Source organism: Stomoxys calcitrans, chromosome 4 (assembly GCF_963082655.1).
Source record: "Stomoxys calcitrans chromosome 4, idStoCalc2.1, whole genome shotgun sequence".
NCBI lineage: Eukaryota > Metazoa > Arthropoda > Insecta > Diptera > Muscidae > Stomoxys > Stomoxys calcitrans.
Genome location: NC_081555.1, coordinates 163,060,680 through 163,077,044, shown reverse-complemented (window position 1 = coordinate 163,077,044; position 16,365 = coordinate 163,060,680). Strand labels below are relative to the sequence as shown.

The following is a 16,365-nucleotide window of genomic DNA, read 5'->3' as shown; positions in this document are numbered from 1 at the left end:
GGAGGATTGGTCTATATGGCAGCTATATCCAAATTTAGACCGATCTGAGCCAAATTGACGAAGGATATCGAAGGGCCTTACAAAACTAACTGTTACAAATTTCAGCTAAATCGGATAATAAATGTGGCTTTTATGGGCCAAAGACCAAAAGTCTGTTTTTATCTAATTGGACTGAATTGTCATACATTAGGACTTTAATGCATTTAATGCCTTTAAAAGCCTAAATCATTAACCGATTTGATTTTCCTTAAAAAAAAATGTCCTGCTCGGAACTTACCATGACCGCCTATGACACTGAACGACTTAGTTCGAATCTTGGCGACAACATCTGAAAAAATTTTCGGTGGTGGTTATCTATTCCAAGCGAAAACTTCACCCCAAAGAGGTGTAGCACTGCGGCACGCCGTTCGGACTCGGTTATTAAAAAGGAGGTCCTTATCATTGAGCTTAAATAAGTAAGAAGTCTATTGCTTAGTGGAATGTTCATGGGCAAATTTGCATGCTGGACGGTACTTTAGTTTTGGGCCGTTCGTCTGTTTGTCCGTTTTCATTTGTTTTGTAATAAATTCATACGCATAACCTTGACCTGTGATACGATTAACTTTAACATTGGATTTTTTTCTTATCTCAAACGTGTACTCATTTGTTTAATTTTCACTTAACCAATAGCATATTGAAAATCTATAAAACCACATCACAGAGGTGTTAACAATTTGCTATTAACCTCAATTAATAAACTCGTATACGCACAACGTACATGGAGAGGCTCTTTTCAACATTTAACAAACAAATATACTCATCAAATGATTTTCAGCATAGAAGGTAACTTACCCCAATCCCTTTTCAATTCATGACAATGTTCATATGAAACAAGTAAAAAGGCATTAAGGTGGGCCGGGCCGAATTTTGGATACCCACCACCGCAGGCATATATGTATATTGTGGTAAATTGACAAAATCTGGCGAAAATGTACCATTTATGGATCAGTAGCAGCTATATCAACATATGTTCTGATCTAGGCTAAAACCAGCACGGTCCTCACTGTTTCAAAATTCAGCTAAATCGGGTAATAGATACGTGAGCCATTTATGGGCGAAAGATCGTAAATCGATGGTGAAAATGGGTCTATATGGGGGCTATATCAAGATATTGTTCGGTATCGATGCTCAAAATCTTAAGACAACTCATTGTGCCAAATTTCAGCGAAATCTGGTAAAAATTGAGGCTTGTATGGGTCTTAGACCTTTAATCGGGAGATCGGTCTATATGATGGTTATATCGAGATATTGATCGATCAAGTTCATATTCTATATCGATGTTGAGAGTCCCAAGACAACTCATTGTGCCGAATTTCAGCGAAATCTGGTAAAAATTGAGGCTTGTATGGGTCTTAGACCTTAAATCGGGAGTTCGGTCTATATGGGGGCAATTGCAACATATTGTCGGATTTAGACCATAATACGAATTTATGTTCAGAATCTAAAGACAACTCATTGTGCCAAATTTCAGCGAAATCAAATAATAAAGGCGGCTTCTATGGGCCTTAGGCCTAAAATCGGGAGATGGGCCTATATGGGTTTACATCAAGATATTGTTCAATCTAGGCCATATTACGAATCATTGTTCAAAATCTCAAGACAACTCATTGTGCAAAATTTCAGCGAAATCGAATAATAAAGACATCTTCAGCGAAATCTGGTAAAAACTGAGGCTTGCATGGGCGTTAGACTTTAAATTGGAAGATCGGTCTATATGGGGGCTATATCAAGGTATCGTCCAATATAGACCATATTCAATATGGATGTCAAAGGTCCCAAGACAACTCAATGTGCTAAATCTCAGCGAAATGCGATTTCTATGGGCTTCTTCTTAAACCAAAAATCTAGAGATCGGCCTATATGATGGAGATAATCGAGAGATGAGTTAATATGGGAGCTATATCAGGTTATAGATCGTAAAATACCTGGGTGTTTAGCTGGACAGGTAATTTAACTTCAAATCCAATATTTTGGAAAGGGCAAGAAAGGCCACTCTTGCCCTATACACCTGCAAGAGGGCCATTGGCAAAATTTGGGGGTTTAGACCGTGTTAATGTTATATGGTGTTGTGGTCTGGTGGACGGCGCTTCAAAAATCCACCTACTGCTTAATACTTAACCGGAACCAAAGGATGGCTTGTGTGTGCATCACAGCCGCACTGAGCAGGCCACCATCTGATACTACATCTCATGCCTCTGGACATTGTGGCTAGACAAATTGCAGTGACCACTGCCGTGAGGTTAAGGGAGCTTTCTCGCTGTATTAAATCCGATGTTCCAGGCAGGTTGGATTACACCCTACCTGAGCCCCTTTTTGATAAAAATTACTGTACCACTATTCCTGATAGAACCGATTGGAACTACGATATTCCTGGTAACAGAAGTTACATAGACTTTTATACGGATGGTTCCAAACTTAACGACCAGGTGCGCTTTGGGGTGTACTCTAAAGATCTAGAACTGGCCATATCGAAAAGGTTACCCGACCACTGCAGTGTGTATCAAGCGGAGATCCTTGCAATTAAGGAAGTGGTGGAATGGCTAAGATATAATGTCATTACGACGAAATATCTTCTCAGACAGCCAGGCAGCCATTAAATCCATGGAGAACGTATTTCTGAACACAAAAACCGCCGTCGACTGTCGCAGATCTATCAGCAACATGGCTGAACAGTTCAAAATTCACCTGTTCTGGGTGCCGGGCCACACAGATATCCTAGGGAATTGTAAAGCGGACGAGCTTGCGAGACTAGAAACTACCCTACACATTCGAGGGATACTGGAAACTGTTGATATGCCTCTAGCGACATGTATGCTAAATTTTCAGGACCAGGCCCGAAGAACAACGAATGATACATGGTCACAAAGAGGGGGCTGTGGGCATTCCAAAACTACGTGGCCTAAACTAGACTTGAAGAGGCCTATTGCTGTGCTGTCATTGGCTAGAACAGACGTCTCAGTCATTGTGTCCGTCATGACAGGCCACTGTCTAATCGGAAAACATGCTGACAGACTGAAGGTTTCCAGTAACGACTTTTGCAGAAGCTGTGAAGACATCGAAGAAGTAGAGACTTTAGAACACCTTCTGTGTGTGTGTCCTCTTTAGGTTCTCATTTCTTTGAGAACCTGTTTGATTAAGTTATTGGGCTTTTTAAAGCGATCTGGATGGTTCGATGGTAGGAACTAAAAGGCATCTTCCCTCTTCTGTTCCTGTGGTATCACAATGGACGAAAACGTCTAAGTGAGTCTGATGGCAGACTGCCACTTAAACCTAACCTAACCTTACCAAACCTAACCTAGACAAACTTTGCGGGTTGTTAGGGCTCAAAAAGTCAAATCGGGAGATAGGTTAATATCGGAGCTATATCAGATTGTAGACCAATTTGGACCGTACCTGGCACAGTTGATGAAAGTCATAACGGAACACTACATGCAAAATTTCAGCCAAAGCGGAAAAAATGCGGTTTGTAGAGCCCAAGAAATTAAAACGGGATATCGGTTTGTACAGGAGATATATCAGGTTATAAACCGATTTGGACCGTACTTGGCGTAGTTGTTGGAAGTCTTAACAGAACACTGCATTTCAGCCAAATCGGACAAAAATTGCGGCTTCCAGAAGCTGAAGAAATCAAATCGGTAGATCGGTTTATATGGGAGCTATATCAGATTATAGACCGCTTTGGAGCGTGCCTGGCACAGTCGGAAGTCGTAACAGAACAGTATGTGCAAAATTTTAACCAAATCGGACAAAAATTGCGGCTTGTTAGGGCTCAAGAAGTCAAATCGGGAAATCGGTTTATATGGGGTCTATATCCAAATCTGAACCGATATAGCCCATTTTCAAACCCTAAAGACCTACCTCAACAAGAAGTATCTGTCCAAAATTTCAAGCAGCTAGTTTGGCGCATTCGGCCACTATCGTGATTTCGAAAGACGGACGGACGGACATAGCTATTGGGTTGCCCAAAAAGTAATAGTCGGCGTTGACAAATTTTTCCACATCTTGTGACTCTGTAATTGCATTCTTTCTTCTGCCAGTTATCAGCTGTTACTTTTAGCTTGCTTTAGAAAAAAGTGTAAAAAAGTATATTTGATTAAAGTTTATTCTAAGTTTTATTAAAAATGCATTTACATTCTTTTAAAAAATCCGCAATTACTTTTTGGGCAACCAATAGATTGACTCAGAATGTCTAGACGATCAAGAATATATAGACTTTATGGGGTCACAGATCAATATTTCGAGGTGTTACAAACGGAATGACTTGATTAGTATACCCTGAACCTATGCTGGTGGGTATAAAAAGATTAACTTATAATGGTTTGCTTGTATTTTTGTTTTGAATCTTCATATCTATTCATTTCACACTCTAAATTTTAATGGGTTTGCGGTTACCCAAAAATCCAAAAGGAAAACCGCACAAAAATCCCAAGCCCAAAAAAAAACGAAAACAAATATATTACTGTATTGCCAAATGATGTCATATACAGTATTTGAAAAGAAATTGCCACCTGGGTAGGGGGACTGATGATAAAATCGTGTGCTCCGCAACCGCTTTCTATTGGAAACTAAAGGGTGATTTTTTTGAGGTTAGGATTTTCATGCATTAGTATTTGACAGATCACGTGGGATTTCAGACATGGTGTCAAAGAGAAAGATGCTCAGTATGCTTTGACATTTCATCATGAATAGACTTACTAACGAGCAACGCTTGCAAATCATTGAATTTTATTACCAAAATCAGTGTTCGGTTCGAAATGTGTTCATTCACCGTAACGTTGCGTCCAACAGCATCTTTGAAAAAATACGGTCCAATGATTCCACCAGCGTACAAACCACACCAAACAGTGCATTTTTCGGGATGCATGGGCAGTTCTTGAACGGCTTCTGGTTGCTCTTCACTCCAAATGCGGCAATTTTGCTTATTTACGTAGCCATTCAACCAGAAATGAGCCTCATCGCTGAACAAAATTTGTCAAAATTTGAACACATTTCGAACCGAACACTGATTTTGGTAATAAAATTCAATGATTTGCAAGCGTTGCTCGTTAGTAAGTCTATTCATGATGAAATGTCAAAGCATACTGAGCATCTTTCTCTTTGACACCATGTCTGAAATCCCACGTGATCTGTCAAATACTAATGCATGAAAATCCTAACCTCAAAAAAATCACCCTTTATGTCAATTTGTATAAAAAAAAACGTTTATAAAATGTTTTTTCTTACAAATTTTTTTGTCCAAAAATAGGTCAATTTAAGTTCCATAGAAAATTGCGTCAACATTTTGTTTGTATAAAAAATTTGGTCTGAATTTTATTTCCATAGGGATTTGTGTCAACATTAAATTTTTATAAAAAAAATGATCAGAATTTCTTTTCTATTAAAAATGTTGTTAAAATTTTATTTTTATAGAAAATTTTGTAAGATTTTAATTTTTAAAGAAAAAATTAAAAAAATTTTTTTTTGATGTTTAATTTTTTTTTTTTTGAAAATTTTGTAAACGTTTTATTTTTGTGAAAAATTTTTTCAAATTTTTTTTTTTAATTTTTTTAAATTTTATTTCTATAGAAACTTTAAAATTTTCTTGTTTTGAAATAGACTTCAAATAATCCAATTTTTCAATTTAAAATGTTGTGCATTCAAAAGTCAATAGACAGCTTGTGGCAGGCATTTACTGCCATACTTTATTCACTTAAAACCGTATGCTTTGATTATCAAAAAGCTTCTGAACAAAATCAAAACATAAAAGAACAGATCCAGTGAATGTTGTACGACATCCTCATATCCTAGACGTACATCGTCCACAATATTTTGAGTGTATAGCAAAACAGATCCAGCTGTGATTAAGATTCGGGAAAACATTTGACTAACTTGCATCCACATGGAAGGATGAAAGCCAAATATTTCATTAAAAAGGCTGATGATGTTATTCACACAAATCAACACGGAGACCCAAAATAGAACTCTCAGGCGACCAGCTGCCAAAGAGGTTATTGATAATGCAGCAAAGGTTACTGCAACACCACCAAATGCGTTCACTATTATCGAGGGATCAACGATGGCAGTATATCTCAAGAGAGGTCCCATAGTTTGTCCAGCACAAAATCCAAAGGCATAGAGCATAGAAAGTCGAGTGTAATAACCATTCTCGCAATACGAAATCATTAAAGCAATACCGGCAGCCATAGCTGAAAACAGTCCCATATTCAATTGATTCTCCATAAAAAGTATACAGCCAATGGCTGCTGCTACCGAAACTCCACATAATGTAAGATAAATTTTAAAAAGATGTTGCTCGACATACGGCTCATATTCCTCACTAGGTGTGTTTGGCAATTGGTCGAAAGGGCGAGGAGATTCCATTTTGTCCAGCGTTCCTAAGGGATAGCTGCATTGGGTTCGAAGGATGTTTTTAGAATTTTTTTGATATATTTGGAAAACAATTTAAATGAACTAAACTAATTTCGATTTCGAAGATTTCGAATTTGTTTTTATTGAAAATATTGACATTTTGTAGTTTAAAAATCTTTTTGACAAAAGTTTCTTAAAAATCAAAACATTGTCAAAAATTTCTATAAACATGAAGTTTTGTCAAAAATATTCTAAAGAAATAAAATCTTAAAAAAGAATTGCTGCAGATATAATAATTTGACAAAAAAAATTTAAGAAAAAAATTTTCCAAAAAAATAAAAATTTTATAAAATTTTCTACTGAAACCAAAGTTTGACAAATTTGTATAAGAATTAACATATTGACAAAATTTTCGGTTAAAGTACCATTTTGACCAAATTTTCTATGCCAGTCGCAAGAGAAATCCAATGAAGGGGGTTAAGCTCACGAAAATACGGATTTATTAGGTTGCCCAAAAAGTAATTGCGGATTTTTCATATAGTCGGCGTTGACAAATTTTTTCACAGCTTGTGACTCGGTAATTGCATTCTTTCTTCTGTCAGTTATCAGCTGTTACTTTTAGCTTGCTTTAGAAAAAAGTGTAAAAAAAGTATATTTGACAAAAGTTTATTCTAAGTTTTTTAAAAATGCATTTACTTTCTTTTAAAAAATCCGCAATTACTTTTTGGGCAACCAATAAGTCGAGAGCCTTGGACTCAAGGACAGGAAGTTCGAGGTTAGAAGCGAAATATTTGGAACCCTTAAATGAAATCTGGACTCGCCGAACCTGTGTTCGGACTCGCGTATCTCCCATTTGTCGATGTATTGAATATAGTAGAGGGAATGGAGAGTGAGAGTGTCCCTTTTCCTTAATGTTATGCTAATGGGCGAATTCTGGTGCAATGGTGCTCAATGACTTTTTAGCACTGTCATTCCTTTCGTCTTTCTTCGTTCGTCCTCAGTCTAGTGTTATATGGCTAACCAGCATCGACGTACAGATTCTTGCCACGCCAACCTACAGATTCTTGCCGATGCCAGTTAGCCATAAAACACTAGACTGAGGACGAACGCAGAAGGACAATAACTATGATAAAAGGTCATTGAGCACCATTGCAAATGCAAATTTGCCCATTAACATAAAACGTCTCCTTATTATAGTCGAGTCCCAATGGCGTGTCGCAGTGCGAAAAACATAACCCTTTCGCAGTGCGACACCTCTTTGGAGCGGTTTTTACATGGCAAAGTACCTCAAAAATGTTGCCAGCATTAGGAGGGGACAATAACCACTGACAATTTGTTTATGTTGTCCTCACCAGGATTCAAATCACGGCGCTCAGCACATTAGGCGTTCAAGGTCACTGTGGCCTCCCACCGTCATTGAGCACTATAGCAGCAGTTAAAACTGGACAATGTGCGATAGGTCATATGGTTGCATATATAGGAACCTCTCCTCCACCCTACAAAAACTACTCTTTCTAAAAGGAAAAGGTAGTACATTTTCCCTTTCTTAAAGAAAGTAAAACTACACTTTTTTAAAGGAAAAGGTAATAAAACTAGCCTTTCTTAATGGAAAAGTTAGTAAAACTCCCATTTCTTGAGGGAACGGTAGTAATTTTACTATCTTTCCCTCGAGGGTACTACGACTACACTTTCCTAAAAGAAAGGGTACTAAAACTTCAAAGAAAGGGTGCTAAAACTACCCTCTCCTAAAAGAAAGGGTAATAAAACTACCCTTTCCTAAAAGAAAGGGTACTAAAACTACTCTTTGTTTAAAAATAGGGTACAAAAACGACTCTTCATAAAAAGAAAATGTACTAAAACTACCCTTTCTTAAATGAAAGGGTACTAAAACTACCCGCTCTTAAAATAAAGGGTATTAAAACTACCCGTTCTTAAAAGAAATGTTACTAAAACTACCCTTTCTTAAAGAAAGGGTACTAAAACTGCACTTTCTTAAAAGAAATGGTACTAAAACTAACCTTTCTTAAAAGAAAGGGTACTAGAACTAACCCTTCGTTAAAGAAAGGGTCATAAAACAACCACTTCTTTAAAATGGTACTAAAACTACCCTCACTACTAGTCTACTCTTTCTTAAAAGAAAGGGTACTAAAACTATCATTCCTTTAAAGAAAGGGTACTAAAACCACCCTTTTTTAAAAGAAAGGGTACAAAAACGGCCCTATATTAAACGAAAAGGTACTAAAACAACAGTTTCTTAAAAGAAAGGGTACTAAAACTAACCTCTCTTACAGGAAAGAGTACTAAAACCAACCATTCTTTATAAAAAGGGTACTAAAACCACCCTTTCCTAAAAGAAAGGATACTAAAAACACCCTTTCTTAAAAGAAAGGATACTAAAACTACCATTTCTTAACAAAAGGGCACTAAAACTACCTCGTTTCATAGAAAGAGTACAAAACTACCCTTTTGTTAAAAGATCTTATCTTAACAGAAAGTGTCATAAAACTAAAATTTCTTTGAAATGGTACTAAAACTACCCTTTCTTGAACGAAGGGGTACAAAAACTACCCGTTCTTTAAAGAAAGGGTATTAAAACTACCCGTTCTTAAAAGAAAGGGTATTAAAACTACCCGTTCTTAAAAGAAATGTTACTAAAACTACCCTTTCTTAAAGAAAGGGTACTAAAACTGCCCTTTCTTAAAAGAAATGGTACTAAAACTAACCTTTCTTAAAAGAAAGGGTACTAGAACTACCCTTTCGTAAAAGAAAGGGTCATAAAACAACCATTTCTTTAAAATGGTACTAAAACTACCCTCTCTACTACTCTACTCTTTCTTAAAAGAAAGGGAACTAAAACTACCATTCCTTAAAAGAAAGGGTACTAAAACTACCATTCCTTTAAAGAAAGGGTACAAAAACTACCCTATGTTAAAAGAAAAGGCACTAAAACTACCCTATGTTAAAAGAAAAGGCACTAAAACTACCTCTTCTTAACAGAAAGGGTACTAGAATTACCCTTTCGTAACAGAAAGTGTCATAAAACTACCATTTCTTTGAAATGGTACTAAAACTACCCTTTCTTTAAAGAAAGGTTACTAAAACCACACTTTCTTAAAAGAAAGGGTACAAAAACTATCCTTTATTAAAAGAAAAAGGTACTAAAACTACCCGTTCTTAAAAGAAATGTTACTAAAACTACCCTTTCTTAAAGAAAGGGTACTAAAACTACCCTTTCTTAAAAGAAAAGGTATTTAAACGACCCTTTCTTAAAAGAAAGGGTACTATAACTACCCTTTCGTAAAAGAAATGGTCATAAAACTACAATTTCTTTGAAATGGTACTAAAACTACCCTGTCCTAAAAGAAAGGGTACTAAAACTACTCTTTGTTTAAAGATAGGGCACTAAAACTACCCTTTGTTTAAAGAGAGGGTACTAAAACTACCCTTTCTTTAAACCTTTCTTAAAAGAAGGGGTACTAAAACTACCTTTCATAAAGGTAAGGGTGTTAAACTACCCTTTTTTAAAAGAAAGTGTACTAAAACCACTCTTTCTTAAAAGAAATGGTGCTAAAACTACCCTTTCTTTATAATGGTACTAAAACTATCCTTTCTTAGTACCCTTTCTAAAACTACCTTTTTCTAAATAAGGGGTACTAAAACTACCCTCTCTTACAGGAAAGAGTACTAAAACTACACTTTCTTTATAAAAAGGGTACTAAAACCTCCCTTTCTTAAAAGAAAGGATACTAAAACTACCGTTTCTTAACAAAAGGGTACTAAAATTACCCTCATTTCAAAGAAAGGGTTCTTAACTACCCTTTTGTTAAAAGAAGGTTTTATACAACTTTCTTTTCTGCATTTCTAAATTTAGTGTTCTTAAAAGAAAGGGTACTAGAACACCCATTTCTTAAAAGGGTACTAGAACTACCGTTTCTTAAAAGAAAAAGTACTAAAACTACCCTTTCTTAAAAGAAATTGTGCTAAAACTAACCTTTCTTAAAAGAATGGGTACAAAAACTACCCTTTCTTAAAACAAAGGGTACTAGAATTACCCTTTCGTAAAAGAAAAGGGTACTAAAACCACCCTTTCTTAAAAGAAAGGGTACAAAGACTACCCCTAATTAAAATAAAAGGTACTAAAACTACCCTTTCATAAAAGAAGGGGTACTAGAACTACCCTTTCGTAAATGAAAGGTCATAAAACTACCATTCCTTTGAAATTGTACTAAAACTACCCTTTCTTAAAAGAAAAGGTACTAAAACTACTCTTTATCAAAAGAAAGGGTACTAAAACTACACTTTCTTAAAAGAAAGGGTACTAAAACTACCCTTTCTTTAAAGAAATGGTACTAAAACTACCCTTTTTAGAAGAAGTGTTACTAAAGCTACCATTTCTTAAAGAAAGGGTGCTAAAACTACACTTTCTTAAAGGAAAGGGTACTAAACTATCCTTTTTTAAAAGAAAGGGTACTAAAACTACTTTTTCTCTATGGGAAGAGTAGTAAAACATTCCTTTTTTATGGAAAAAAAGCAAATTTAAATTGGCTATGAGTATATAATTGTGACTCGATTGATTGTCTTCTCTTTTTTCATAACTTCTAAATAAAATGTATTCGGCTCTAGTCATAAATTCCCATTATTTGTATTGTGAAATAATTTTTATTGGGAATTTTTTTGAAATTCCATCATTTGAATAGCTTAGGCAAGGATTTTATTCAAATTAATTCTCATTGTCATCCTTCACTCGGTCACTATCTCAGCATGGTATCTGTGTGTGTGTAGAAATAAAAACATGAAAAATAATGATGTTGCTCCGGTGATATGGAAAAAATTCCACAAAGATCAGAATGCAATGCCAGACACACAGGTAGATGGGAATACAATGGGCCAGCAGCAGCAGATGCTTTAAGGTTTTCAATTTTGTTTTATTTTTTTCTCCAATTTTTCTTTATCTGCCTGCTTTATTTTTTGATATGCCTCAGTAGTTGGACAAAGAAAAAAACCTACAACGCGTGTTTAGCACATGCCCGGCACACTTAAGGAGTGATGCCATCATCGACATCATCATGATGACCATTTGGTAAATGCGGGACAAACACAGCAATGAAAACAAGATTATAATTTAAGCCCCCTCTCGGTAAGTTTAGGCAGGGAATTTTAGGACAACGAATATATGTTGGCATTGAACTTTTCACAAAAAGAATGAACAACAAAATATTTATTGAATGATAGGGGAAGGCAGAAGGAAAGAGTGAGGGAAGTGAACAAGACATTAACAAAAATGTTAAACGGTAGCTGAGTGTATCGAGAAAAAAGAAAGAAAAAAAACACAGACACACATTCGCACAACCCTAAAGAACACAAAAAAGTGAACAAACATTTTAATGTGATATTACTTGGCTGTTGTTTTGTTCTTCTTATTGTGTTTCTTTTTTTTTTGAGATGGTTTTTGCCTTAGGGTAAATATCAGGCTTCTTGAAATATAAAAATATTCAACACAACTCTTAAATCCATTCAAACAGGCATTCGGTTGGGTTGGGGTGGGGTAAGGCGGGAAGTGTTTCTTCTTTGCTTTGGGACAAATCAAAACAAAAGACTTAAGCAACGAACTCCATCAGACAAAAGCACTTTGCTTTCTTTTAACATTTTCCCCCTTTTTGCTGTTGAGATGCTTGAACATGCGATAAGTGTGCGCGCACCACAATGCTTGGTTACCCTTAAATCATTGCCTGAAAGTGAAGCATAAAAAAAAGTTTGCCATTTTTTTCGCCAAACTCAAAAATTGCCAAAGGCATCTCAATTTTGAAGTGTTTAAATTTTGTTGGGTTTTCTGAGCTCTTGAATTGAGCTTTAATTAAATTCACCTTAAAAGTGGAGCATGTCCAAAAAGGAGTAAAACCAACATCGCAAATTGGTTTTTTTTAGAGTGAAATATTTCGTCTGTTTTTGGTCTCCCCTCTTCAACCAAAAGGAAATGATTCATTTTTGGTTTGTTACACCCACTTAGCTGAGTCTGTTTGCCTTGTTGCCTATCACTTAGTGGCTGGTTGGCTGGCTGGCTGTCTTGTTTGCTTTAAAATGACGTATATTGGTGTTTTTCGATGGAGCAAAGAAATTTCGGCTATTTAAAAATGTTTATATAATATCTCACCCTGTTATGTGATGTAGGTTTACTCTTCTGTTGTTTTGTGTGATGTTTAATATTATGCTGTATCTGAGGGTGGGTGTGTGTGTGTGTGTGTTTTGTAGATATTAGATGGGAATACCCACAACGACATAGATAACCATGTGAATGTATTAAAAGAAAAGCCGCAAACAACAATAGTAGAAATATAATCGTAATAATCTTATCGTCGCCTGTTTAAAGTTTAAATACAATTGGCTTTGACACACCCGATTAGCATGTACGTAGATATTGGAAAATAATAACTCTATACAGTGCATCAGGAAACAGTGTATCAAGGATGGGAAATCCGAAAGGAAAAAGTCGCACAGAAAATATTTCGAGATAATACAAAGGTAATGTGGGGGATAAGGTATACGAAATATGGGTTGTTAATGGCTTCAACGTGTAAATTTACAGATTCTACCTCATAGGAAAACGTCAATTTTCACAGGAAAGAGTATTAAATGTGTCCTTCCGCTTAGGAAAGGATATTACAAGCACTCATTCCATAAGGAAAGGGCATGGTAGGGCATGCGGGGAAGATGAGCATTTCCTATGTCATTGCCCGGCTTTCGCGGGTAACAGATGTAGGCACTTAAGAGGGGATACAATACCAGACATTAACCAACTTTGGGTAGTGACATGAAAGTCAATTAAGGATTTTGTAAGCAGCATGGAATTCCTAACTTAGATTTTCTTTTTCGAGGTTACTTTTAGTAATTGGAGCCGATTTCTGGCTTAGATGTATGTCCATATTGGTATCGGGCGGACTAATATCCGAACCCTATTTTCAACCCTTACCCTTAGAAAGGGGTAATAGGTACTTTTACGTCAGGAAAGAATTTAAAAGACACATTTTCCCCTATAGAGAAGGGTACAAAAAGCACTCTTTCTTTAGGGAAGTCTACAAAAGTACCCTTTTCTTTAGGGAATGGTATAAAAAGTACCCTTTTCTTTAGGGAAAGGTACAAAAAGTACCCTTTTCTATAGGGAAGGGTATAAAAAGTACCCTTTCCCTACGAAAAGGGTATAAAAAGAAACCTTTCCTTAAGGGAAGGATATAAAAAGAACCCTTTCCTTAAGGGAAGGGTATAAAAAGTTACCTCTCCCTTGGGAAAAGGTATAACAAGTACTCTTTTATTTAGGGAAGGGTATAAAAAGTACCCTCTTCCTTTAGGAAAAGGTATAAAGTACCATCTCCCTAAGGAAAGGGTATAAAAATAGGCTATTCTTTAGGTAAGGGTATAAAAAGTACCTTTTTCTTCAGGAAAGGGTATAAAAATTACCATTTTCTTTAGGGAAGGGTACCATCTCCCTACGGAAAGGGTAAACAAAGTACCATTTTTTAGGGAAAGGTATGAAAACTAAGGTATAAAAAGTAACCTTTCCTTAAGGAAAATCTATAAAAATTTCACTTTCCCTTATAAACTGACAAAGAAGTACACTTTCCCTTAGGAAAGAGTAAAAAGTTCCTTAGGAAATTGTAAAAAGTTCACTTTCCTTTAGGAAAGGGTATAAGAAGTACCGTTCCCCTAACGAAAGGGTATAGCTTTTGGAAAGGATTTAAAAAGTACCCTTAGGTTTAGGAGAGTGTATAAAAAGTACTCTTCCTCTTGGGAAAGTGTATGAAAAGTAACCTTCCCCTAGGGAAAGTGTATAAAAATTACCCTTCCTCTTGGGAAAGTGTATAAAAAGTACCCATTACCTTGGGAAAGGGTATACAAAGTACAGTTCCCCTTGGGAAAGGGTATAAAAAATACCCTTTCCTTTGGAAAAGGGTATAAAAGCTACCCTTACTTTGGGAAAGGGTATAAAAAGTACGATTCCCTTTGTGAAAGGGTATAAAAAGCACCCTTCCCTTTGGGAAATGGTATAAAAAGTACCCTTACCCTTGGGAAAGGGTATAAAAAGTACCCTTCTACTTGGGAAAGGGTATAAAAACTACCTTTTCCTTGGGAAAGGATATACAAAATTACCCTCCCCTTGGGAAAGGGTACATAAAGTACCCTTCCCCTTGGGAAAGGGTATAAAAAGTACCCTTCCACTTGGGAAAGGGTATAAAAAGTACCTTCTCCTTGGGAAGGGATATACAAATTACCCTCCGCTTGGGAAAGGGTATAAAAAGTACCCTTCTCCTCGGGAATGGGTATGAAAAGTACCTTCCTCCTTGGAAAAGGGAATATAAAGTACCCTTCCCCTTGGGAAATCGTATCAAAAGTACCCTTCTTCTTGGGAAATTGTTTAAAAGGTACCCTTCCCCTTGGGAAAGGGTATAAAAAGTACTCTTCTCCTTGGGAAAGGGTATAAAAAGTACGCTTCTCCTTGGGAATGGGTATGAAAAGTACCTCCCTCCTTGGAAAAGGGAATATAAAGCACCCTTCCCCTTGGGAAATGGTATCAAAAGTACCCTTCCTCTTGGGAAATTGTGTAAAAGGTACCCATCCCCTTGGGAAAGGGTGTAAAAGTACCCTTCCCCTTGGGACAGTGTATAAAAAGTAACCTCCTCTGCGGAAAGGGTGTAATAATTACCCTGTCATTGGGAAAAGGTATAAAAAGTACCCTTCCACTTGGGAGAGGGAACAAAATGTAACCTTTCCCTTGGGAAAGGGTATAAAAAACACCAATCCCCTTGGAAATGGGTATTAAAAGTGCCCTTATGCTTGGAAAAGGGTATCAAAAGTACCCTTCCCCTTGGCAAGGGGTATAAAAAGTGTCCTTTCCCTTGGCGAAGACAATAAAAATTACCCTTCCCCTTGGAAAAGGCTATAAAAAGTACCCTTCCCCTTAAGAAAGGGTATAAAAAGTACCCTTCTCCTTGGGAAAGGGTATAAAAAGTACCCTTCTCCTTGGGAAAGGGTATGAAAAGTACCTTTCTCCTTGGAAAAGGGAATATAAAGTACACTTCCTCTTTGGAAAGGGAAGTAACCTTTCCTTTGTGAAAGGGTATAAAAAGTACACTTCTTTTGGGAAAGGGCATCAAAAGTATCCTTCTCCTTGGCAAAGGGTATTTAAAGTACCCTTCACCTTGGGAAAGGGTATAATAAATACCCTTCTCCTTGGGAAAGGGTATGAAAATTACCCTTACTCTTGGGAAAAGGTATAAAAGGTAACCTTCCCTTTGGGAAAGGGTATAAAAAGTACCCTTCTCCTTGGGAAAGGGTATAAAAAGTACGCTTCCCCATGGGAAAGGGTATTAAAAGTACCCTTCCCCTCGGGAAGGGTATTAAAACTACCCTTTTCCTTAGCAAAGGGAAAAAATATCCTTTTCTTCAGGAAAGGTTATTGAAACTACACTTTTTCTTAGCAAAGGTTACTAAAATCATCATAAAATCCTTAGAAGAGGGTATTTAAACTACCCTATCTCTTAGAACTAACATAAATGTTAGAACCTTTACCCTAAGGAATGTATATTATATTGGGTTGCCCAAAAAGTAATTGCGGATTTTTTAAAAGAAAGTAAATGCATTTTTAATAAAACTTAGAATGAACTTTAATCAAATATACTTTTTTTACACTTTTTTTCTAAAGCAAGCTAAAAGTAACAGCTGATAACTGACAGAAGAAAGAATGCAATTACAGAGTCACAAGCTGTGAAAAAATTTGTCAACGCCGACTATATGAAAAATCCGCAATTACTTTTTGGGCAACCCAATATTAGGAAAGTATATTAGGAAAGTTTATTATAACTACGTTTTTCCTTACGAAATGATATAAAACTACCCTTGTCGTGGGAAAATGTTATAAATTCTGAATTTCGAAGGCTGTAAATTTTTTCCCAAGATTAAATTTGTGGAACTCTGTCTAGAAAACCG

General features: G+C 36.3%; 2 protein-coding genes across 9 annotated transcripts in view; both read right to left on the bottom strand.

Annotated features, from left to right (window-relative positions):
• LOC106087088 (mucin-2) overlaps positions 1-16,365 on the bottom strand; it is a 146,649-nt gene that overhangs the window by 42,342 nt on the left and 87,942 nt on the right. The gene's annotated exons all lie outside the window — the stretch shown is intronic.
• LOC106087136 (bax inhibitor 1-like) lies at positions 5,690-6,565 on the bottom strand. Of its 3 annotated transcripts, none has more exons than XM_059367974.1 (2): positions 6,341-6,565; positions 5,690-6,224 (listed from the first exon to the last, which is right to left on the bottom strand). In XM_059367974.1, the coding sequence occupies exons 1-2, from the start codon at positions 6,345-6,347 to the stop codon at positions 5,725-5,727; spliced, it is 507 nt and encodes a 168-aa protein (XP_059223957.1). In that variant the 5' UTR covers positions 6,348-6,565; the 3' UTR covers positions 5,690-5,724. The 3 variants fall into 3 exon arrangements, with proteins under 3 accessions (XP_059223957.1, XP_059223956.1, XP_013107521.2); XM_059367973.1 differs by having other exon boundaries at positions 6,289-6,384; XM_013252067.2 differs by having other exon boundaries at positions 5,690-6,565.